The 23,436-nt window shown below is 40.8% G+C and overlaps 1 protein-coding gene across 1 annotated transcript in view; it reads left to right on the top strand.

Moving 5' to 3' along the window:
- SLIT3 (slit guidance ligand 3) overlaps positions 1–23,436 on the top strand; it is a 483,586-nt gene that overhangs the window by 373,577 nt on the left and 86,573 nt on the right. Inside the window, exons 17-23 of the mRNA XM_054287925.1 lie at positions 1,458–1,601; positions 3,991–4,134; positions 9,003–9,166; positions 11,663–11,795; positions 20,534–20,602; positions 21,671–21,742; positions 21,924–21,995. Coding sequence (XP_054143900.1) covers positions 1,458–1,601; positions 3,991–4,134; positions 9,003–9,166; positions 11,663–11,795; positions 20,534–20,602; positions 21,671–21,742; positions 21,924–21,995 — 798 coding nt within the window. The remainder of the gene's footprint in view (positions 1–1,457; positions 1,602–3,990; positions 4,135–9,002; positions 9,167–11,662; positions 11,796–20,533; positions 20,603–21,670; positions 21,743–21,923; positions 21,996–23,436) is intronic.

The raw sequence follows: 23,436 nt of genomic DNA, 5'->3' as shown, positions 1-23,436 counted from the left end.
TAAGTATTTCTAGATGTTTTTATGTTATTTTTGGCTGATTGCTGGCGTGCTCCTATTCTTTCTGATCACAAGAAAGCACAAGAGGTGATGGGCCACATGCTGTAGGGCCCACTCTCTGACAGTTGTTCAGCAGACATAAACCAGTGTACTCCAGTTTCCCACATGAAACATATTTCCAAGGCTCTTTTTTTATTTTATTTTATTAAGTGATGACTTCTGAAAAGAGCAAGACCCACATTATTTCTGTCTGAGGCCAAGCTGTCCTCTTTCCATGTCTTCTGTCAACTTTTATCCCAGTAAGATTGCCAGCTCTTCTGAGCAGAGTAACCCAGGTGTTAATCTGATACCTTGTCATTTGTTTTATATCACCTGGAATTGGATTTTGGAACTATTACTCATGCTGTGTCTGTGCTGGGATCATTTCTGGAGTAATGTGCTATTCTGCATGAGTAATGGTGTTGGAATTTAGCATCTTCTTGGGAGCAAAAATATATCTTGTACTTTCTCCTTTTTGTTGTAAATGGTAAAACAAAGACCAGTGTTTCCTGTCGTAGACCTCAACAAATAGAATTATTCATCATAATCTATACAGGACATCATGGGAGATGTTTGAAGGACTCAGGCTCAAAGTTTTAATGTGCTTAAGGCCTTCTGTATAAATGTTCTAAATAATTAAATGCCATTTATTTTTATGCATCTCTGATGGCACTTTTATCATTCAGAAATTGTCTTTTCATGGGGGTTTTCACAAATATGAAATATTTAAAAGATTAATTTTGCATTTCAGGAGAACTTCATTTGACTTTGTGGATCAAAGTTTTCTTATATGGATCTATAAGCAAACATCTTGTGACTGTATAGGCAGAGTAAACATTTAGAAAATAATGCTGTGTATTGCAGTGGCTGTGAATTGACAATTAAGTGATACTTGTTTCATTTTGAGTGGTGGTTTTTTATTTAAGTGCACACACTAAAGCTGGTATGCGTTCATGGTACAGTGAATAAAAGTGGCCCATATTTCAATTTTTGACACCATTTCAATGGCAGTTAAATTAACTGGCTCTTGCCAGATGAGCACCCACACCCAGGCATTGTCCATAACTTCATGGACATGAATCAGATGCTGGAAACTCCCAATTACTGTTTGCAGAGACATGGATAAGAAACAACTACGTGAGGTATTAAAATCTGGTAACTGCATTAATTTAAATTATCTTGATTTAGCTGAAATAATTGTAGTTTTGATGAGTGCAAGGGAGATATTTGTGAGAACATAGGAATACCTTTGAATTTCTGGATGGTCTCCTGGATGGATGGATGGATGGATGGATGGATGGATGGATCTCTCTAGATAACCACTCAAAGGAATGAATTCTCCCTATCTCCAAATCCTCCAGTATGATGTTTGGAATGAAGCACTACTGATTTTGTTGTTGTCACTGGGTGTTTCCTTCCAGAAACCTGAGCAACAACAAGATCAAGGAGATCCGGGAGGGCGCGTTCGACGGCGCGGCGGGCGTGCAGGAGCTGATCCTGACAGAGAACCAGCTGGAGTCCGTGCATGGCAGGATGTTCAGGGGCCTCACGGGGCTCAAGACCCTGTAAGTGAGAGCCCTGCCCTTGTTCCTCCCTGGGCACTGCTCAGGCTCAGCAGTGCTGCTAAAATATCTGTAATTGCACAGCCACTGCTGCTGCTCGGCCTTGAGGGTTTCAATCTATCTCTGCTCCTGGGCAGGTTTGAGATTTATAAGCTATTTCTGTAAAATGGACAGATTTTCACAGGGCTGACATGATGGGGAACCTGTCATGTGTCAGATTTGAACACTTCCAGTCGTTTAATGCTTCTATTATTTTGTTATTTCCTCTGGAAACGAGACATTCAGGAACGTGTTTCCTATCACTTTGTCCATCCTCCCACTGTTCCTCCACCCAAACTGGAGCTGTGCTGTAGAAAGAAAGCACTTGACTAGATGGGGCTGACAAGAAATAGACTCTAGGAATCAAAATACAATTAAAATCTGCAATTTCATTAGCAAAAAAAATACTACTCATGTTGGAAGGTATCATGACACAATTAGTATAGTCCTTACTCAACTGTAAAAAGAAATTCACGTTTCATTTCAAGGACTTTGTTCTGTGATGACAAATATGGAACTTTTGCATTTCCATTAATATTTTTTGTGGTTACAGCCATCTGTTCTTCAATTTAATGTATGCACTTTACTAAGGGATTTGAAAATACTGCCCATAGATATTAAATTAATTTTTATACTGTAAAGCAGCCTGTGGCAATGCTCCTAAACAAAATTCAGCATTTTTTAATAAAAAGATGCTTAAGATTCAAGCCATCCTGCTGACCTGACCTACATTCCCCCCAGCTGATAAAGCAGTCTAAATATACACAGCATGATATGAGGATTTGTGAGTCTAAGTGTTCTTTCAGGAAGGGCACACAGTGCATGGTGAACCATGATATGAAACCAAAGGCTTTGGCTTGAGGGACACATATTGCTATCCATTAATTGACTTTCTTTCAGCATTAAAATAGTAATCTTTTGCAAAGGGGCTGCATTTGTCAGGGTCATGGTCCAGCTTTTAAAAGGGTTCCTGCAATGTAAGAAATCACTGTGCAGGATATATTGGCATTTAAATTATCCCATCCTGCAGTTCTGCTGCCTGATACTTTCCATGCAGGCAGGAGAAATGTTTCCTGCTGCTGCTAAGGGCCTTATTGTCCCATTTACTGCTTGTTCATTTTACAGCTGGTGCTCTTGACCTGGCAAAGGTGTTTCTCTGTGCCCTGTGGGTCTCTCCTGACACAGTGTCACCCCAGCTGCAATCCCAAAATTACAGAGACCGTGATGCTGGTAACTGCACAGAGAGCAGTGATGCAAAAGCAGCACTGTGTTCAAACAGGCAATGTCTGTGATGACACTCAGTGTTTTCCCAGCCACATCTAAACTCTCTCTGGTGATTTTCAGGTAGCATTGATGTAGCATTTCAGTGCCCAGCTAGCAGATACCGATGTGAGATTTAAATTCAAACTCCTGAGGGAGTCTGAATTTCCATTGTTCACTGGATACCCAGGAGTTGGATACCCAGGGGTTCACCCTTCTCAGTTTGGGGATCAATTCACTGCAGCAGCAGCAGGAGCTGCATGGATGTTGTGGGTCTTTGGTAGTGTGCTTTAATTACTGAATGATTTTTCACCTAAGTAGGAATATCACAGCAGTGCAGTGATGTTTACAGACCCAGATATTGATTGGCATGCAGTGTAACAAATACACATGAGCCTTTTCTGCAATGGAGTGAAACAAGACACTCCAGTCTTTCAGATTAATTGGGCTTTATTGTCGAGTTCATTGTTACCATAACAACTCAGGGAGATGGATCTTCCAAAACACAGCACTGATTCATCTGCTACAAGCACCAAGCAAAGACCATTTTATAGAATGATTACTGGGTTTTGTCTTCAAAATTAATGATGATAATGACATTCCAGAGCTTGTGCCAGGTCTGGAAATCTTTCCTACAATATTCCTTGATTTTTGATGAGGATTCTGTTTTCTTCTATACTTTTGCAGTGTGGAATACAAAAAACATCCAGGACATGAGCAGAAGTAATGCAGCCAGTATTGTTATTGTCACACACTTCTGGCAATCTCAAATGATCTCTGAAATACATCTCAGCCTACTCTCAGATATTTATTAAATTGAGAATTTAGTTTTTATTTCAGGTTTTTCACTAGTAATAATTTTAATTACATATTGCTTTCAGATGTGCAGCTCCCATAGCCTCTAATGCTGAGTGGAAGAGATGCATTTTAAATTCACAAAACCATGTTTATATGAACCTAACCCTCCTCTAGCTGTGCTCTACTTCAGCAATCAGTAAAACCAGAATGATTTCCAAAGCATCTCTTTGGTGAAGCACCTCCCATCCTGAATTATTATCCAGTGGTTCCTAATTCCCTGTTTTAATCCTTGTAGGATGCTGAGGAGCAACTCCATCAGCTGCATCAACAACGACACCTTTGCTGGCCTGAGCTCAGTGAGGCTCCTGTCTCTGTATGACAATCACATCAGCACCATCACCCCTGGGGCCTTCAGCACCCTGGTCTCTCTGTCCACAATGTAAGTGATTTTATTATGGGATGAACATGGCATGGTGATGTTCTTTATGCTTTCCTTTTAAAAAAGACCATGTTTCAGATTATATGGAAAACATCATCTAGGGAAAGAAAACTCCATGCTACTGAAATCACAGGTTTGGAGGATACAAGGTGTGATTTTATTTATTTTTTTTTTTAATTGAATAGTTTCAGCAACTTGCAGGTCACAGTCTCAGACAGAATGACTTTGTTTTGCTGTGTCACAGCCCAGTGCAACGTGCAGGAGAAGGTCATGTAAAACAATTTCTGTAGATTCAAGGAGTGCAGCTTGTCATACACTCAGCTCCCTGAAGCTGCTTTAGTGTCAGTAGAGTCTGATTTTGCAAGAACAGCTTTCTTGGATTTCAGTTAAATTAGTTAAACATCAGAAGTCTACTAGCTAATTCTTAGATTTTCAGAGCATCTGAAGAAGATAAAATAGTCAAATCTTACTGAATGTGAATTTGAAAATCCCAACCTAAGCTTTATTTTAATTCTCTTACACTTCTCAGTCATTCTTTGAAATATTTCCCATGCTTCTTAAATACTTTAAAATGCTTTTTTAGTGTGTCCATTTTAATAAAGTACAGACTGATAAATATGGAAAGAAAGTCTGCCTTTTGTTTCCAACTGTGAGAGGGGACCCTGGTGTTGCTGTTAATGGAAATTGTCTGTCTTGAAAATACAGCCTAATTGTCCAGTCAAAATAAACTCTCCATCCTATTGCATTTCAGGATTAGAAAACATTCTTCATCATGTTTGGGCAGAGAAGGATGTGTTGAATCTCTGCTGTTTTGTTGCTGACACTTTCCTTTTGCTGTGGCAACTTTTCACCAACAAATCAGTTATCATTCTGGCATTAGCTCTGTGCAGCATAAGGAACACAGAATTTTCTTTCCTTTTACATTGTGCAGTCCCAAGAATCTCCTCAGAATTGATGGACAAAGAGAGAAACACAAGCAGATTATTTTTATTGACTGTTTTCAAGTCTCTGGTCAAAGCAAGTGGCACTTGCTGAAAGCTGTTGTCACTGTGCTGCAGGCAGTGCCTGCTGCTCCTCTGCTCTCTGAATCAGTCTGTGAAGCCCCTACCTTGCTTTCATGGAATTCTCCTTGTCATATTTTGTTAGAGAATAGCCCATTTTCTTTTCTGTGGGAAAAGATTGTTGCACTTTCTAGCAAGAGCAATTAAAGCTGCTGCTAATTGCAATGCATGGCTTAGGCACTGATTTATAATCCTGTTGGTTCTTAGCTGTGTCTTGGTGGAAGAGTTTGTTCTTTGACACATTTGCATTCTGTGTGTGATCTACAGGCAGAAAAGGTGTGGTTTTGACTTCTTTAGAGCCTGGGTTGAGGCCATGGTGATTTTTGCCATACAAATGCAGAATTCAGCTTTGTTCATTTCATGGCAGCTCTCTGCTGTAGGTGGATTTATTGGATGACAAACACCACTGAAGTTAAATGGTGTGGCTGTTTTCCCTGTTCAGCCCACACTTTGAGAGCTAATGGGGTACTGTAATGCCTTACTTTCACAGCTATCAATGGGAGACAAAAATTCATGCAATGTTCCATTTCCATTTTAAAGAACATTGTTCCTTTTGTTCTTACTCTTTGTGAGTCAGTCTCATTGATATTCTAAAAAAACATGGTCAACTCGAAAAGTAATACCCTATCTAATGATTTTCAATAGAGGAAGAACATCTATTTGGTAGAAAAAGTTTCAATTTTTATTTTGTTGTTGGTCAAACTGGGCACTGTAGTATCTTAATTTGAAGTGTCCTTGCAGTTTTTCACACAGAAAATTCAGTCTTTTAGTCCTTACACAGTCAAGGGAAATATTTGCAAGCAGAACTGCTTTTCCATGGATTAATATTAAAATAACTGCATGACTGCATAATGCCAGAATGACATAAAACTATTCTTGTATAAACTTAACCTGAATTCCAGAATAGATTTTCAATCTAATTTCAAAACCATCCAGATGTGTTCCAGCATGTTTTTCTAACAGGTTACTAGAATCCATTTAAATAGTTAATATTCTATGACTTCTTTGTAATTTTGAAGAGGCACTTGTAGTAGGATATACATATTTCATTTCTCAAGACTTCTATTTCCCCTTGATTTTTAAAATATGTCCATGTCCTTGAGTAAACACTTCTGAGTTTAATGTTAGTACAAAATCTCTGCTAAAAGTTTGATTGCTGTATTTCTGTCTGAGTGGGTAAATCACTATTGTGTGTGTAGGAACTCTGATTATTACTGATGAGTTTTCACATCAATTTTTCTGCCCAACATTACTGTTTCTGATTTGAGAACTCCACTTGAACAGTCAGTTTCCTCAGTAAAGCTTTGACATACAATTAGCCTTTCCAGGCTTTCAATTCCATTTCAAGTCAAGTAGGAAATCTCTTTATCCATGTGATAGTTTAAGGAGGGACTTCATCTTACATTTCTATCAAAAGTTGCATCACAGCCTTGCTATGGAAAGAGGGACATGTGTGTATGTGGGGACATGTGTGAACTTCAGACTGCATTAAAGCTAAAAATCCCTGCTCTGCATTTGGAAAAGGATAAAATCTATAAGTTGCTAAAGTGGCAGATCAAATGGAATTACTGACAAGATAAATTTCTTCTTTTTCTGCCTGGAGTGATTTGAATTTCTAAATGAGAGACTTGTTTATTTGTTAATTTTATCTGTAACAACCTATTTCTTTCTTAATTCCTAAGAAAAAGCATAATCCAACTTCTAAACTAAAAGAGTCCAAAAATTTCAAGTCATACATTAACCTGTGTTTGCCAAGAAGAAAAGGAGGCTTCGTGGATAGTTACATTAAGTCAAAACAATCTCTCCTCTCTAGACAGGGATAATTACTATTTCTTGATACAGAGCATTTTGTAGATGGAATGTTTGTGAAAGTTTTTGACAAGTCTTGGTAAGATGCTCTCTGGATGTACAAAATGTCCTTTACCCTCAGAGCTGCTGCTTTTCCAGAAACCTGATTATGCACACCTGCTGTTTGTTCCCAGTGGTAGATTACTCAGTTCTGAGGCTTTGTGTGATGGGAGCAGCTCTGTGAACATGATCTCACTCTCTCCCACCAGTGGAACAAATGGCCTTTGAAGCACGGCCTCGCTCAGCGCTTCAGACATTTGGTTCAGGCACTCTGCTCATGCCAAAGCCTATCAGGGTGGAAAATATACAAAGCATCCTGCATGTGGTCCCATTATGGATTAAAGAGAATGGAAAACAATTCAGGAGGAAAGCAGTTAGAATGAGAATATTGCTTTCAGTGCTTTTTTGCACCTTCTATATGAAAGCCCTTGTGTAACCTGTTGGGTTTCTCACCTTTCTGCAGCGTTTGAGTCTAAGTGTGAAGCAGGTGGAGTGTTTTTATAGCATTATGCTGGGTTTTCTGCTCCCCCCAGCTCTCCTTTCTCCACAATGTCCATAAGCCTGTGTTAAATCCACGTGGGATTAACCCCAGAGCTCCAGGGCAGAGCAGTGATTGAAGTAGGCTGTGCTGCAGTGCTGAGAGCAGCTGTAAATCATATTGTGGCTCTGTGATTTTGGCCTAGAACCTACAGAATGTAGGAGTTGCTTTGGGTTTGCTTTCTAACTGCCCCACCTCAATTGTGCCACATGTTTTTGTCTTCAGTACTATTGTTTTCTGAAGGAATTGTTTGGCTGAAGTCATAATGTGATTTTGACTGCATATTTAGGTTTGTGAAAGCAACTTGGAAGTGAAGACTTAAAAGCTACTTCAGCTACTACACCTGCAATTGAAGTGCCCGTTTCTTGCCTTCAAAGTTCTTGTTTTAAAAGAAATGCTATGATTTAAAGAAATTTCATTATTGTATTTCCTTCTGAGCTACCAAAATACTAACTCTTGGCCACATTCAGACATGATGTGAATATTCCATCAATATTAGTTTAGAGACTTCATTTTGCATGCACAGGCCCTGACAGCTCATTCTTCTTTGTGACTGAGGCTGTTGATTCCCCCTCTCTGTACATGGCATAGACAGCTCTCTGTTTTTACCAGGGAGCTCAGCCTCTTTCCTTCAGCTGAACTTTAGTTAGGAAGGAGCTGCTAAGCCAGGCTCTGTTCAACCTCATAGAGGTGTCAGATGATTGCTTTGGGGGCTGCACACCACAGCCCCATGCCTGGCCTGCAGCTCTGGATGGAAGATATTTCAGGAGCTGCAGCAAGATTTGAAGCAGACCCCACAAAGTTCACAGGGCAGCAGAGCACTAAAGGTACCCAGACCTGAGAAATCTTCATAAGTGGCTCAAGATGACAGTGCTGCTGTATATATGTGTATATATGTATATATCTACATATCTATTATCATCTATATATCTATGTATCTATATATGTATATGTACAGCACTATCCTTGCTGTTTCAATAGGAACCCCAAATTCACTTGCCAGTGGCTCCCTCCTGGCTCTGGTTTGTGTGGGACAGAGGGAATGGGAGTGCTGGGGCAGGTACATGGTCATGGTGAAGATCATGCACACGTGGGTGCAGTTTGTGAGGTCAGTTTAGATTTGGGTGTGAGCTGTAGCTTGGGTTGAATTCCACAATAAATCCAGCCCTGGTAGTGGAGTAAGTATGTTTAAATAATATTTTTAAACACTTTAGTTCATAAACATACATGTATATATGCATAATTATATATATTTTAATTATAATCCCATCCCTAATATAAAACCTGCATCTGCAGAATGGAGTAGGGATCTCACAGGAAAAGAGGAAAGAGCCTGGACTTGGAGCCCCTCATCTTTCTGTGGTTATTTCAGTATTTCTGTATGTTCATGTGTAATGGAATCATCTTTTGTTCCCTTTCAGTAATTTGCTGGCTAATTCCTTTAATTGTAACTGCCATTTGGCCTGGCTGGGGAAGTGGCTGAGGAAGAAGAGAATTGTCAGTGGAAATCCACGCTGCTTGAAACCCTTTTTCTTGAAGGATATTCCAATCCAAGATGTAGATGTCCAGGACTTCACCTGTGATGGTAAGAAATTCCAGTTTGATTTGGCACTTGTGGTAATGTTGAGAAGGCTCCTCCTTACCAAGAAGTGCTGCACAGTAAACATTTTGGTTTGGTGGTGGAAAAGGCAGCCACCTAGAAGATCACTGTTCTCTGTCAATGGTATATTTTTATTCTTGATTTCCAGTTTCTGAATTTCTGCTATCTACACCTAAATATAATAATTATATTAATTTATTGTAGACAAATGCTCTGCCTTGTCTAATCCTGGTGCAATTCTGGGCCTTCCTTACTCTTAGTTAACACTCTGAAACCAGTGGGGGTCTTGGCTTGCTTGGAAAGTCTCTTAGATTTGGATAATGTTCAAGGTCACCAGTAAAAGGTGAATACAGGGAAATAAAAAAAAAAACCTAGACATTATTTGAAATGACTCAATGATGCTTCATGCTTTATTGGGTCTATGTGAGTTTAAAAGAAAATACTCTGAGATTTCTTTCATTCTCCAGGTAGTAGTTGTCTTCTGGTCAAGAAACCAGTAAGGAGAACATTGTTTGATGAATGCCCTGCTAACTTGACTTGCAGCTTGTTGAGACCAGGGAGGCTGGAGGTGCAGTTAGTCATACCTCTAAAGAGACAATGAGAGTGATTGAAGTTCCCTACTTAGAGTAAAAATTAATTCCTGTCCTAGTCAAGCAATCTGGCAACAGGCCCAGGTTCTTGAGCTCAGAGCTCAAGAGACCCAAGTTTAGTCATAAAAGTATAATTCACTTTTAATTTGAGAGAAAAAAAGCCCCAAAACCCACCAGAATCCTGGTCCACAGACTGACATTCCCCACTTGGGAGAAAAGAAGAATCCTGGTGCACATAATGTCATTCCACAGTTGGGCGCTTTCTCTGTCAGGCAGTAACTTGGAGTCGAGGCAAATGGAAAGTAGGTGGTGGCAGGGTGTGAAACACAGAACACAGGGGAAAATTAAATATGCTGGAAAAACATGCTCTTTCTGCAGGTTTATGAAGGACTTTGAATTTTGTTTCCAGTCATTAAACTCAGTAGGGAAGAAAAGAAAAAAAAATCATCTCTGTTCTTCTGTAGTCTGGTGGTGCCTCCCCAGCCCTCTGAATGCAAATGATTCCTACCCGTACATTCAGGGGTAATTCTGTTATCTTCTACCAGGACTTCCAGTCTTTTTCTTTAATCTCAATGCTCATGGGTGCTTCCAGCAGAGAGAAGGAATAACCAGATCTGTCTCAATTAGTCCTTGCATCAGTTAGGAGGAAGGAGCAGGCTGGGAGCTCTGGGTCTCAGCTCGGGCTGCCCGTGCTCACACACAGTTTTGTGCTTCCCCTCCCTGTCATCCCCAGAATGTGCCATAAGTGTTTCCTTTCACATCCATGTGATCCTGCAGCAGCCATGTGCCTTATGTTTTGCAAAGCCTGTTGCTTTTGGGGAAAATCCATGCTTTAATGTTCTGAGCTTCAAAGCGTTGCTTTCTACTGCAGAAACCCTATTGTTCTTCAATTACAAGATTTAATCTGCTGTTTATGGACCTTTGAAACCATTTTTGGAGAAAGTTGATATTTTTAAGTGTGCACAGATGGATTGCCAGCAGTTGGAATTGTGCTGCCTCAGTTTGTTGTTTGCCTGGTTATCGTTATTGAAAACAATGAGGCTTTACAATTCAGATCATAAACAAAGTGCCAGGCTGACTTTGAAAAGTAAAAAATAAACATCTAAAAGCTGAAGACTGTTTAAAAAAAGTCTTCCAAAAGAGAGTAGATAGTGAATATCATCTCTCTAGATGAACTTAAGGGCAATGTGCTCATTGAACTCTCCATTTCAGCTGGTGGGGGAGGATTTGGGATTCATACATTGGATTGCACTATAATTTGCAGAATTATGAAGTACATTCTCCTTAGGAAAAAAAAAATCTATTAAATAATATTGTAAAATATTTCTATTCAGCTTATGAGCTGTTCATGTTGCCTAAAGAACTTGCATGAGGGCAAGGTGATCCAAAGCACTGGATCTAGTGTAAAATGAAAAGTAAAAAATAAACATCTTTGGTAGTGATGAAAAGTAAAAAATAAAACATCTAAAAGCTGCATTTTAAAAAAGTCTTCCAAAAGGAGAGTAGATAGCCAATATCATCTCTCTAGATGAACTTAAGGGCAATGTGCTCGTTGAACTCTCCATATCAGCTGGTGGGGGGAAAACTTGGGATTCATACAGTGGATTGCACTATAATTTGCAGAATTATGAAGTAGCTTCCCCTTAGGAAAAAAGAATTAAATGTATTAAATGATGTTTTAAAATATTTCTATTCAGTTTATGAGCTGTTCATGTTGCCTACAGAGCTTGCATGAGGGCAGGGTGATCCAAAGAGTTCTCGTGTAAAATGCTGTGATGGTTACCCTGGATTCAGGCTGCCCCTCCCTGGTCCTTGTCACCAGTTATGTTCAGAGTGGGTGCCCTGGGCTGCAGTGCTGATTTCCTCACGCCCTGCCTCTGTCCCTGTGCAGGTAATGACGAGAGCAGCTGCCTGCTGTCCCCTCCTTGTCCTGCCCAGTGTACCTGTGTGGACTCCGTGGTTCGCTGCAGCAACAAGGGGCTGCGCATGCTGCCCAAGGGGATTCCCAAGGATGTGACTGAGCTGTAAGTTACCTTTTACCTACCCCCTCTCTTGAGAAGTTCATCAAACTGCATCCTACTGAGCCTTTGTGGGTCCCTGGGGGGTTTGCCTTTGACTTTATCATCTGTGCTCTGGTGCTTCCCGTATGTTCTGACCATTATTCTTATTCTTATTTGTCCCTTGACTGAATAAATTGCTTTGTAATGGGAACAGAGTTTATCTGTCCTTGTACCCATTAATTCTGGGTGTAGGAACAAATGCATTTATTAGTATCAAATAATCCTGTAGTGCTTCTGTGAGAGCCCAAGCTCACAACAGGCAGTTTGAAGGGATGATGAAAATATGTTCCTGAGTTGCGCAGCTGTGAGCTAATTATCCTCTGAGGAGATTAAAAAAAGGGAAAAAAAGGAAGCTGGTGGTGGAAACAAGGAATTCTTTTCTCCAAACCTCATGAAATGGCTAAAATAACAGATAATTAGATTATATTGCAAAGTAAATTCATCCTAGTTTAGAACCATCTTTCTAGTTGTCTTTTCATCCATGCTTCAGTAGGAATTTATAGTGGATTTTCTTTCCATGGAAAGAAAATATCCTGGTGGAACTGCTTGGCTGAAGCAATTGGCAGTAGAAGTACTGAGCTTTTCCCCTTTAGGCCCTTATTCAAATCTATCCCAGGTGAGTCATTACTGAAACTTGTTACAATCTCATCAGCATTTCTATGTGAAAATAATTGATTGAGTTTGTTGGTATGTTTGATGAATTTTATAATGAACTAAAATCTGGTTCTGCTATTTTCTAGTACCAACTATTATTTTTTACTCCCTTCACTGGGGGAGACTGGGGCTCACACTGTTTTTAGCAGTGCTGTGGACAAACAAACACAAGGCTTTGTGGGTGAAGGAGGATACTGGAAGTGCCTGGGGTAACTCAACGTGGAAACTTTGCATTAATGAATGCAACCTTGCAGCACTGGTGACCAGGGCGTGGTTAGTGGTGAATTGAATTGAATTGAATTGAATTGAAAGGCAATTCCTGGCCTGGATTCCTTTATATATTGCCATCAGTGTTAAGAAGTCTGCAAGGTCATCTCTGCTCTGCTTTTGTTCAGGTTTCATTGCATTCAAATGTAACTTGCCAGCAGTAAGGTATCACAGATGTTACTTTGATTTCCACTGCCACACTGAGGAATTTTTATGTTTAAATTTTGCATATTGAGTTCTGCTGATACTATCTGATACCCTGATGACATAGCTTTCACAAAAAGAGTAAAATTAATCTCACATTCTTAAAAACTGCTAAATTTCTTAACCATTTCTTGGCAAATGAGGCAATAGCCTGGAAGTGAGCAGTCTGAGTTCATAGGAGTTTACGTGACTGTCTTCTTCAGCAGGAGCCTCTTGGCTGTGCAAAGCTCTAGTTCAGCTTTCTGCTTTCCATCCAGAAATGTGTCAGCAGAACACAGACAGCCATGGACTGCCTGGCTCTGAATATTTCATATTCTGCAAATATAACCTTTGAATCTGTCCCAGCTGTCTCAAAATTCAATCCTGATCTCATTCTCCTCTCCACTAACACAAACTGAGCTCCTTATTTGTTTCTAAACCAAAAGATGGGTTGCAGGTACTGAGGCATGAAATTTCATGTGTTTGTGGAAACTGTGACAAGAATGAAGTAAGTAAATAAAAAATAATCAATCTTGCTTGCCTTTCTTCTGCTTCCAGATTGAGACAGAGATATTGCCCATAACCTGCTGCATCATGCAGGTTACCAGTGTGAAGTTACACATTTTTATTGGTCTGTGTTTGAGAATTTCCATTGTTGCTGTGAGAAGCAGCATCTCCAGTGGGACCCAGCCTCTTGTCTCATCTTGAGGACAGCTGGAACCTGGCAGAGGGAACCCAAAATCTTCCTGGGCACAGGGTGGATGAGATTTACCTTGTTCAGCTGCCCAAACCCAGTCTCAGGTGCCAAGGAGGTGACAGGGACATGAGGACTCCTGTCCCTGTGTCCCACAGCTCCCTCCCTGAGCAGGGACAGGATGCACAGGAGCATCTCAGTGCATTCAATTTTTATGAATGCACCAGTCTGACATTTATAACCTTCATTGCTCGCAGCGCTTTTTATTAAACTGCAGTGCTTTTGTGCAGCATGGCTTAAGAAAAAAAGCTGTCAGGTGTCTGCTTAAACCACTCTCTTGTGGCTGAATGTAGCCTTCTCGTAAATTTCTTTAAATTCTCTTAGAGGTCTTAAAATAGTCTTAAAGGGGGAATCCTTTCCTTGTAACAGGTATTAAATAGCACTGTGCAAAAATAAGCATACCCCTTGCACAGGCACTCAGGGGAAATGTTGCCCTTTCTGGGTCAAATTTCACTGTACACTCAGCAGAGAGGATCCCCAGCAAAGTTTTATTGCAGGGTGGACAGGAGACACAGGCTGACTCCTTTCAGTGCTCATTCTGAGTTTCTGTTGCAATGTATATTTAGACAAGACATGTGAAAACCATTATCTGCTTCACATTTAGAGCTGGGAATGATAGGAGACATCCCTGTGTTTGGTTTGTGCCACCCTTGGGAGCAGGGATTACCTTGGCAGGGAAGGCTTCCATCTAGAAAAGAGTTGAAAAGATCACTCAGTGCTTTTTAGAGGAATGATGATGCAAGAAACTTCTATTTCCCAGTTTTTCCTTCAGAAAACCCTGTCATCATGGGTGAGATCTCTTCCAGCTTCTTGGGAGTAGGAAAATATTCTGTTGTTTCTTGCAAATTCCTTCGCTGTATATTCCTCCACTGTATATTTACATACTGCCTACATTTTTTTCCCACTGTTTGTTTGCCCTGAAGAGAAACCTTGGGTTTTTTTGAACATATTCAGTTTTCTGCTCCAGATGTTCAGAAGTAAGATGTTCATGCAATGAAGTAGTTTGGAACTCAGCCTTGCTGCTGCTTAGTGTTTTAGGCTTTCCTTTAATTATGTTTTTTTCCCCTAAATCTGTTTGAACTTAGTTTCCCATGCTCTTTCTCCTTTTATGTATTACCTCAGTGTGTGAACACTAGATTTTTGCCTTTTATTCACAAAAGTATAGTCTATTTCTAATAAAGTCTTATCTGACAGCATCCAGCTGCTTTTATGGACCTACAGCAAATAACATTTTGCACTGGGGAAAATCATTGGAGGCAATTATGTAGACGGTGTGCACAAGCTGTAGCATAATGAGTGTGGTGTGTATTAGAATAAATATGTACCAATCATGTCATCTCTAGACTCCAAATGTTGTCATGACACTGAGCTATAGGATAGCACTGGTGGGATTGTTAGAAAAACCTGCACTCATACATCACTGTTAGGGATTGTTTTCCCTTCCATTTATATCGATGCAGGCCAATATTTGCATTACTTTTGCCATTTCTCTTTCTCTCCTCACAAACCTCTCTCCCATTGCTGCTCCTTGTTCTGCCTGGTAGGTTGGTGTGTTTTACACATCAGTTGTCATATTTATTTGGAAGTATTTATCACCAATCTCAACCCTTTTTTTGCAGCTTCCAAGGCACTTGTGATTTCCTTGTGACTAAAACCAGTGGCTTTTACCTGGGTTATGCTGATCAATGCCTCAAATATGCCCACAGCAGTTTGGATAGCTGTGGATTATTGTAACAGTTTAGCACCATTTTTCAGCTTGATCAAAGGGAAACTCTGGAGTGAGATATTTGATGAAAATCATCTGCTTGAGAATGCAAATTCTCTTGCTTGTCTGGCAATTCACACTGTTCTACACAATGACCCCCAGCACAGGCATCAGGGGTTTTCCTTTGATAATAAAGGAGATAAACAATTAGATTTATGTGGTCCTGATAATTTTCTGCAGAGGGGGATTCTGCCATTGAGAGGAGGGAGAGTTCTGTGGAGGATATTTTAGTTACAGATGTGTGGTGGGTTCAGTGTTGGTTAATCACTGGTGCACTTGCTTATTTTCTGCTGTGAGGTAGGATTAGGAGAAAGGCAGAGCAGGCTCAAAACTTTAAAAGAGTATAAAGAGAAATTTATTAACTAAAAGAAAAATTAATAAGAATCAAAACAAAACCTTCGGGACACTTCTCTCCCTACAACATTTTCTTTACCAATGACAATGTAAAGAAACAAAATGTAAAATTTCAGTCCATTTACTACCTCTAGAATAGTCTTTCTTCAGTTTCCTTCTATTTCCTCGTGAAATAGAGGAATTAATCTGCATTTCAGACCTGATAGTTTGGAAAAAGTAAATAATTTCAATATTATCAAATAATGTGTTCAGTAACTGTTAAAGTTTGGGTCCATATCAGAAAGGTGACATTAGCACTAGCAGAGACTAAAATTTAACTTTCTCTCCAACACAGCCATGTTTGTGTGTCACTCATGGAGGTTGTGCTCTGATGGCAAATACAGCAAAACCCAGAGTCCAAATTTGCCGAAACTTATGATCCAAGATCCATATTTGAATCTAGATCCACACTTAATTTTTGTTTCCTCTCAAAAAACTCTAATTGAAGCTCTTAAAATTCTTGTTTGTGGATGTTTCCTCTTTCCCAGTCCAATTCTTTTTTTAGACCATTAGGAAATTAAATTTGACTCAAAATTTTAGGATAGTGGGTATGGACATGAATAGTTTTGGAGTGTAACTTAATTTTAGAGCTACATAAAATTGCCAAGTATCTTGTATTTAGTAATGTAGCATTCTTTGTGGAATATTTGAAGGAAAGGTTTTGTGCCTTTTCAATTACTGCCTGAGAACTGATTTCTCTCTCCAGTTTCTCCTCTTAGCACGGATTGCCACTGCAAGTTTGACTTCATGGCTGAATAGACACCTCAGCTCAAAAAGGATTCCAAGTGATTCAGATTGTTCCACGACGCTCTGGCACCTTGGGCTGGCTATATCACCTCCAACCCAAGTGGTTTCAGTACAGAAATAGACAAGTTGGGAAAAGAGCAGCTGTCATCTTTAATGCACAGTTTTAAATGTTTTATGTGCAATGTTGGTGTGTGTGAAGGATGCTGGATGAGCCCTGGGGCTGCTGCAGCCCTGTCCCACCCTGCCAGCCCCCCTGGCCATGCTCTGGAAGAAACCTGGCCAGGTAGGAAGGTGGTGGCTTTCTTTGAGAGCTGAACACGTATTTTGGGATTTTCTGGTTTGGTTCTTTCTCCATTTTTGCTCTGGCAATTGCTTGTTGGTTACAAGTCATTAGTGAGACTTGAGGGTTCTCAGCAGCATTCGCAGGGTAAACACCAAAAACCTCCAATCTGATATTTAAACAGACCCTAGAGACCTCAGGAAGCAAATGAGGTTGTTTTGGATAGCAGTCAGTGTCTATTTTAAGGCAGCTGACACTCAGTCTTGACTCTGTATATTAATAACTTGATTCCCAGAATTAAAATTAGACACGTATTTTTCTTCATTCATACCAGAATTTCTTTGCATACCAGACACCATGGACATCATATTCCTTTGGCTGGAAAGAATTAAAAATTTAATCTTCCTTCCACATTGACTCTTTTATGGCCATTTTGAGGGGCTTTTTGGCAGACCATCTGGAGTTTCATCTCTGTTTTTTTTTATTTGTATAGATGCATCATAAATACACAAAGTTTTGTGTCTCTGCCCATTTGCCCCCAAGAATAATTCCTTTATCCACTGTGTCCAGCTTCCAGCCCCCTGAGCCCAGCAAGGTGGGGAGGGGGTGCCCTGCACCCCCAGCTCTGCCAGAGGCACCTCGAGGTCCCTGCTGCAGTTGTTTGCCCCAAATTCTGCATCCCACATCCTCCTGGTTCTTGGCAAGCTCTTCTGCCCTAAAAACCTTGCTTTTTTCAAATTCCCTGCACTTAAATGTGCTTTCAGAATGAATGCCTTCAGCTTGGAAAATGCTGCCACGTTTTGGATAATGGGGTGAGAGGTTTAGCAGTGGTGAATTGTTCTTATGGACACATGAAAAGTGTGTTATCAGTGCTTTTTCAGAATCAAATTGTGTTTATTCAGAAACTGTAGCACTGGTATGAGTATTGCAGTTTTCTGCTAGCACATTTATATAACCATCAAATTGCTGCAGAGCAAATCCAGAGCTATTCAGAGCAGATCTTCTGTAGGAGTTTAACTCCAGGGGTCTGCATGTCTGGGTTAGTCTGAGTCATGAAGCACTGAATTAAAATGTGCACCCTTGACTTTTGATTGCCCCAGCAAGCAGATGAGGAGGAAAAAAACTTTGGCTCACTACCATGAGTTTGTTTAAATTGCAGGCTGTTTCATATTGAGATCAGCTAGAGAATATCCTGAAAATATGTTCCTGAAGAATTCAACATATTGCAAGAGTCTCCTTTCCTAAAGGAAAATCATATATAACTTCCAAATACATAATACATGACCTGCTTTTGATTTTCTTTAGAAATCCTTAGAATTTTACATTTGGAGTAAAGACTAGAACCCTAACCAGCCCTCTTGCATGGGTTTGATATTTGTGATTTTCTGGGATGAAGGGGAAGGCACAGGGTCCCAGCATCCTTCTGCATGCACAGCAGACCATGGCTGGGGGAAAGAGATGTGGTTTGCCCTGTTAGAAATGTGTCATGCATGTCTAAACACTGAGAATCTCCAGTTTATAGTGGGAAATTACCAAGGAACTCCATTTTCACAATAATTTATAACAGATTCAGCCAAAATGCAGCAAGTGGCTTTCCACTTGTGGAAAATGTGGATATCCATGGGAGGTGTAAGTGTGGCACAGCCAACCTGTCCTGTGGCTAGTGAGACTCTGTCCCTGCTGTGCTGGCTGTGCAACTCTCTCACTCGTTGGAGGAGAGAGATTAATCAGTTCAGCAGGGTTTTTAATTGAGGAAGTAATTTATTTTGGTTAAAAAGTCAGAAGATGGTGTTCCCACACTGTCCAGCCTAACCCTGGTGAGGACTGAGGTGAGCTCCAGGGGAGCTCTGCCAGGATGGGATCCTGTGCACATCCAGAAGGGATAACTGTGAGCCTGGCTGGAGCAGTTCAGCTGGAGTTCAGTACAAAAAGAGATTTGAGGCAGCAGAAAATGCTGAGAGGTCATTAAGCTGAAAAAAAAAAAGGTGGGGGAAATAATACCAGCTATAAAATATATTACGTAGGAAATCCTGTTGGTTTTTATAGATTGTATTTTTTGAATGATGTAAAAATAAAGTTTGTGGGAAAATATTCTTGGATTTAGTTTACACAAGTATCTCTGTGCTGTTACAGTTAATGTAGAAGGGAACATAGGGCACAAGGATAATCTATTATTATTGCTGTTTGCTATAATAAGTGCAGAATAAGGAGGCCTGTTGCCAAAGACAAGGAAATTGTATGTGTGGAATAAAAATTCCTAACATGATTATCAGATTCTGTTTTCAGCAGCAGAGGCAGCACATGAAGTGTTCTGGTGTCTGTGGGCTGCATTTCCTGGCTACACTTGATTGTGTTTCAAAACATTCCATATCAATTTCCTTGCCCCAGGTCTGCCTCAGGAAATATCCCTGCAGCACCGTGTAAGGAAGGGAAATATCATTTTCTCTTTCATCCCACCTGTGGAGGGAGGAATGCATTCCTCCTCCATGGAGCCCTCTGAGAAGGATGGGTTGGTTTCCCAGGCAGATGTTGATTCTGGAAGACATCTGGAGAAACACCTTGGCAGTGCCATGGTACCACAGTAGTCACTTTCCTTTGGAGCTTTATTATTTTGGTATCTCCCAGAGGTACCTAAAAGCCAAGGTTAAGGAACAAAACCTTCAGCTCTGTTTCTATTTTATTGTGATAAACAGGGAAACACCCACATCCCCTTGCTGCCACAGTCAGCTGTGCAGACTGGAGTACCCACGCTCTCTTCTAGGCAAGCTTTTAAAAGTGTTGTGTTTTTTCAAGGGTTTTTGCTGAGTAACTCACTGATCATGTTCCTTAATTGGAGAAAAAGTGCAAAATGGAGGCTCTCTTAGCCTGTATGAGGACTTAGGATTATCCCCTTTAGCCCTTCCATGCCTGTGTCTGCATAGAAATAAGTTCAGTGGTGTCTCAAACACTGAAACTTCCAGACTAGAAACACCAGATATGTTGTTAAATATATTTAGTGCACATAGGAGGAACCTCTGTTCCAAGAGAGCTTGGCCTTTGCTCTTTAATTTACACCAAGTTTTCCTCCTGTACCACGTGCTGTGAAAAGGAGAGGTGAGGAGGGTGCATTGCTGTGGTGGATGTGCCACAAACTTGTGGATGTTTGTTTGTGTTGATGCTGGAATTAATGGGACCTTTTGCAGCACAGGGATCTATCTGGGAGTGCAGCTCCTCTTCCCCTTCTGGCTGCACAAAGACCTTCCATGCCCAGGACAAATGGCAGGGTCAGGGAGCTGCCAGCACTGTCCTGCTGAATTTGTCAAATTTGAGATACTTGGGAAAGGTAACTCCAAGTTCAGGGCACAGGCCATGCAATTCTTCTCCCCTTCTTCAGCTGCTGTCACAGAAGAACCAAATGGTCATTTCTGTTTGCTGCAGGCCAGAGATCCTTTATGCACTTCCAAGTTTTAAAACAAATAAAGTAAATCAATAAGCTACTGTTGTTCTTTGCATGTAGGGTAATTCATTTATAAAGTAAAATCTGTTAGAGTTTCAAAGCAATGAATCAAAGATAATTTCATTAGTGACTGACTTTATGTTGTCCTCATTCATGGTGCAGATTGAGTGACATGAGTTCTCCTTAATGTGTTTGTATAATTGTCAAATGTGACTTTTTTCAGGTATTTGGAAGGAAACCATCTGCCTGCTGTGCCGAAGGGGCTCTCTGCCTTCAGACACCTGACACTGATGTAAGAAACACGTGCTTTCAATGTCAGGGAAATTGCATGACTCTCTCTGCACTGTGCTGTTTGTGGAACATAATTAATTGGTATTTGGAGTTGGGTGGAGGGGAAAACAAAACCAACACCAAACCCCAAAACCTTCTGTAATTTGAATTTGGAAAGAATTTCACAGTGGACACTGCTGCCAGTAAATGTTCATAAAGAGTGAGGTGCCTGGGAAGCCCCTTGCTCTGCAGGACCCCGAGAGGACAAAACTCTCGCACAGGCTGCTGCAGTTTCACTTGGCAGATTTATCTGTAAAGGTCATTAGCAGAGGAGACACATTCATTTGTGCTAGATGAGGCAGTATTTACAATGCTAAGGCAATGACAATTTGCATAGCTGTTCCTTCAGTGAACGGTCTTGCAGATAGAAACACAGCTAGACTTTGTTCTGTAAAATGCACCCTGAAATACACAGGAGTGAAATTCCCTGCCTGAACTATTTATCAGGAATTTTCAAATGCTGTTGGAACCAGCTGTGCAGATACTCCAGTCCAATGGGCTGGGCAGCCTCAGACAAAAACAACATGGATGAAAAACTGGAATGCTTTGCTTTAAGAGTGTTTTTTATTTAGAAACATCTCTAATTTTGCTTTTCAAGGGAGATCAATAGCAAAACAAAATGTTCTGGTTGAGCCTAAAAGACTTTTTAAAATGAAAAATGAAACTTTGTTTCAGTAGCTGTCAATATGATAAGTATTTGGAAGTGGGATGCCTTGAATGCATTGCAAAGCAAGTTGGAACAGTAAACATTCAGCAGTGCTTGTATCATTTATTCATTTGTTCTTTTCATTGAATGCTGTATGCTGGAAAGATGCCTTAATGTTTCCCAGTCTGAGGCTTTTTAGGAGAGTCTGATATGCTTTTCCTTTAGAGCTCATTCAAAGTTGGTCAGAAAATACACCAGTTGATAATATGCGACTTTTCAATTGCTTCCAAGCATTTTGCTGTGCAGATATTATGTAATCTTTTCAAAAAGGCATTTTTCTCAATTCATACATGTAAATGATATTTTCTCTGTGTGTTTCTCCAGTGATTTGAGCAACAACAGCATCAGTGTCTTGGCCAATCACACCTTCAGCAACATGACTCAGTTATCCACGCTGTAAGTAGCCCCAAGTTCTGATAACAGCTTTAATTGCCTTTCCAACACCATCTAAGCTGTTGGGAATGTAATGTATCTCATGTTGCTTAAGCATGTGTGTCTCCATGCCTGTCTGTGGTTGAATTAGCAGTGAAATAAGCAAAGCCAGGCCAGAGTAGTGACTGTGCTCTCCCCTCTGCAGCATCCTGAGTTACAACAGGCTCCGGTGCATCCCCGTCCACGCCTTCACAGGGCTCCGCTCGCTGCGAGTGCTGTAAGTGAACCCTCCAGTGCAGCTCTGCAGGCTGCAGCTGGGGCAGGGAGGGGGCAATGGGCAGGGGGAAATGGATTTTCACATCATTGGTGTCAGGGTGTTTGTGCTCTGGTGGAATTTGTCGCATAGAGGCCAGAGCAGGTGAGCGCTAAAGGCACGATTATGTATTTGCAGGAGGAGTGCAAATTCATTTGTTTGAATTTCCCTCAGGGTTTACATTATGGAGCTTTTCTCTGAAAGGTGCAGGAACTGTCATGAAAACAGGTGATAGTTCCTGCATCAGAGGAACAATCTCCAAAAACCCTCACAGAATCTGTTTCTGCTGCCTGAACAATGTTTGGGTGCTCCACAGGAAAAGGCTTTTCTCTTAGTCTGTATACATTTGGTTATAGAGTGTGAGTTTCCATTGGATGCTTTATGGAAAACTTCTGTGCATTTCCAGAATATTTTCCATTGATGCAGATTTATACAGGCAAGCTAGAATGGGATCTGAAGGGAAGTTAGAAGCCCCCACACTAAATCAGTGAATAAATCAGGCCAGTGGCTGGGCACCAGTAATGCTGAGATGCCTGTCTCAAATCTCCTTAAGTTGTGAATAAAATTACACCTCATATTGTCTGTGGGCCTGCTCAGTGATATCTATGTGTGGTTTATTTCTTGGGAGGTCCTTTTCTGCACTCCTCCTTTCTTTCCAGTGTGGCTGCTTTCAGCAGCTTTGTGGATTAAACCATTTGTTTACAATCTCTTGTGAAATTCATCCTTACATTGTCTCAGAGTGTGGGCTGTGGGGCTGTTCCTCACTGCAAGAGCCTCTCCCAGCTTTCCTCAGGCATCTGCAGGACTGGCTCCTGCTTTTCTCATATCCGCTGCCTGATCAGAAACAAACCTGGGTTGGTTCTGTGGACACCTGGCCCCACATACCTGTCAGGAAAGTGGATAAAGAACCTTCCCATGGCCCAGAGACACAAGTGGGTCACCAAGACTTGCACAGTAGCCCAAGGGGATACATTAAATAGCTTGTCTGTGGTGAAGGAGAGATAGCTCTGAGCACTCAAAGCTCAGGACAGAGGAGCTGAAGATTGTCCTGAGTGCTTTGAAACTTCACATTGACATTTTCCATTACAAAAAAAAAAAACAAACTAGGTGACATTCAGCTTCAGAATTTTGCGTTAATTTAAAGAGCAGTGGTTGTTGTGTGTTGTTTCTATATGTGTGGAATCAAAGTGTCAGCATGGGCAGTGCTGGGACTGTGGGAGCAATAAGGCAGAGCTGCTTGGCTGAGACCTTTCACTGTGGTTTCCGTGGTAAAACAGATATCTCAGTTTCAGCCTCCCAAATTACAAGACAGCTTTGGATTCCCACTGTTCATTAGCAAAAACAAGAAAGATTCGTGATTTGGATTTGTTGCTTTAAGTTTGGCTTGGGATCCTGATTTCTAGCA

This window comes from Melozone crissalis, unplaced genomic scaffold, assembly GCF_028551555.1.
Source record: "Melozone crissalis strain CALT ecotype California unplaced genomic scaffold, PUWL_Pcris_2 ptg000061l_1, whole genome shotgun sequence".
NCBI classification, from domain to species: Eukaryota; Metazoa; Chordata; class Aves; order Passeriformes; family Passerellidae; genus Melozone; species Melozone crissalis.
Note: the sequence above shows the minus strand (reverse complement) of the source record. Positions and strands in the feature narration are given on the sequence as shown.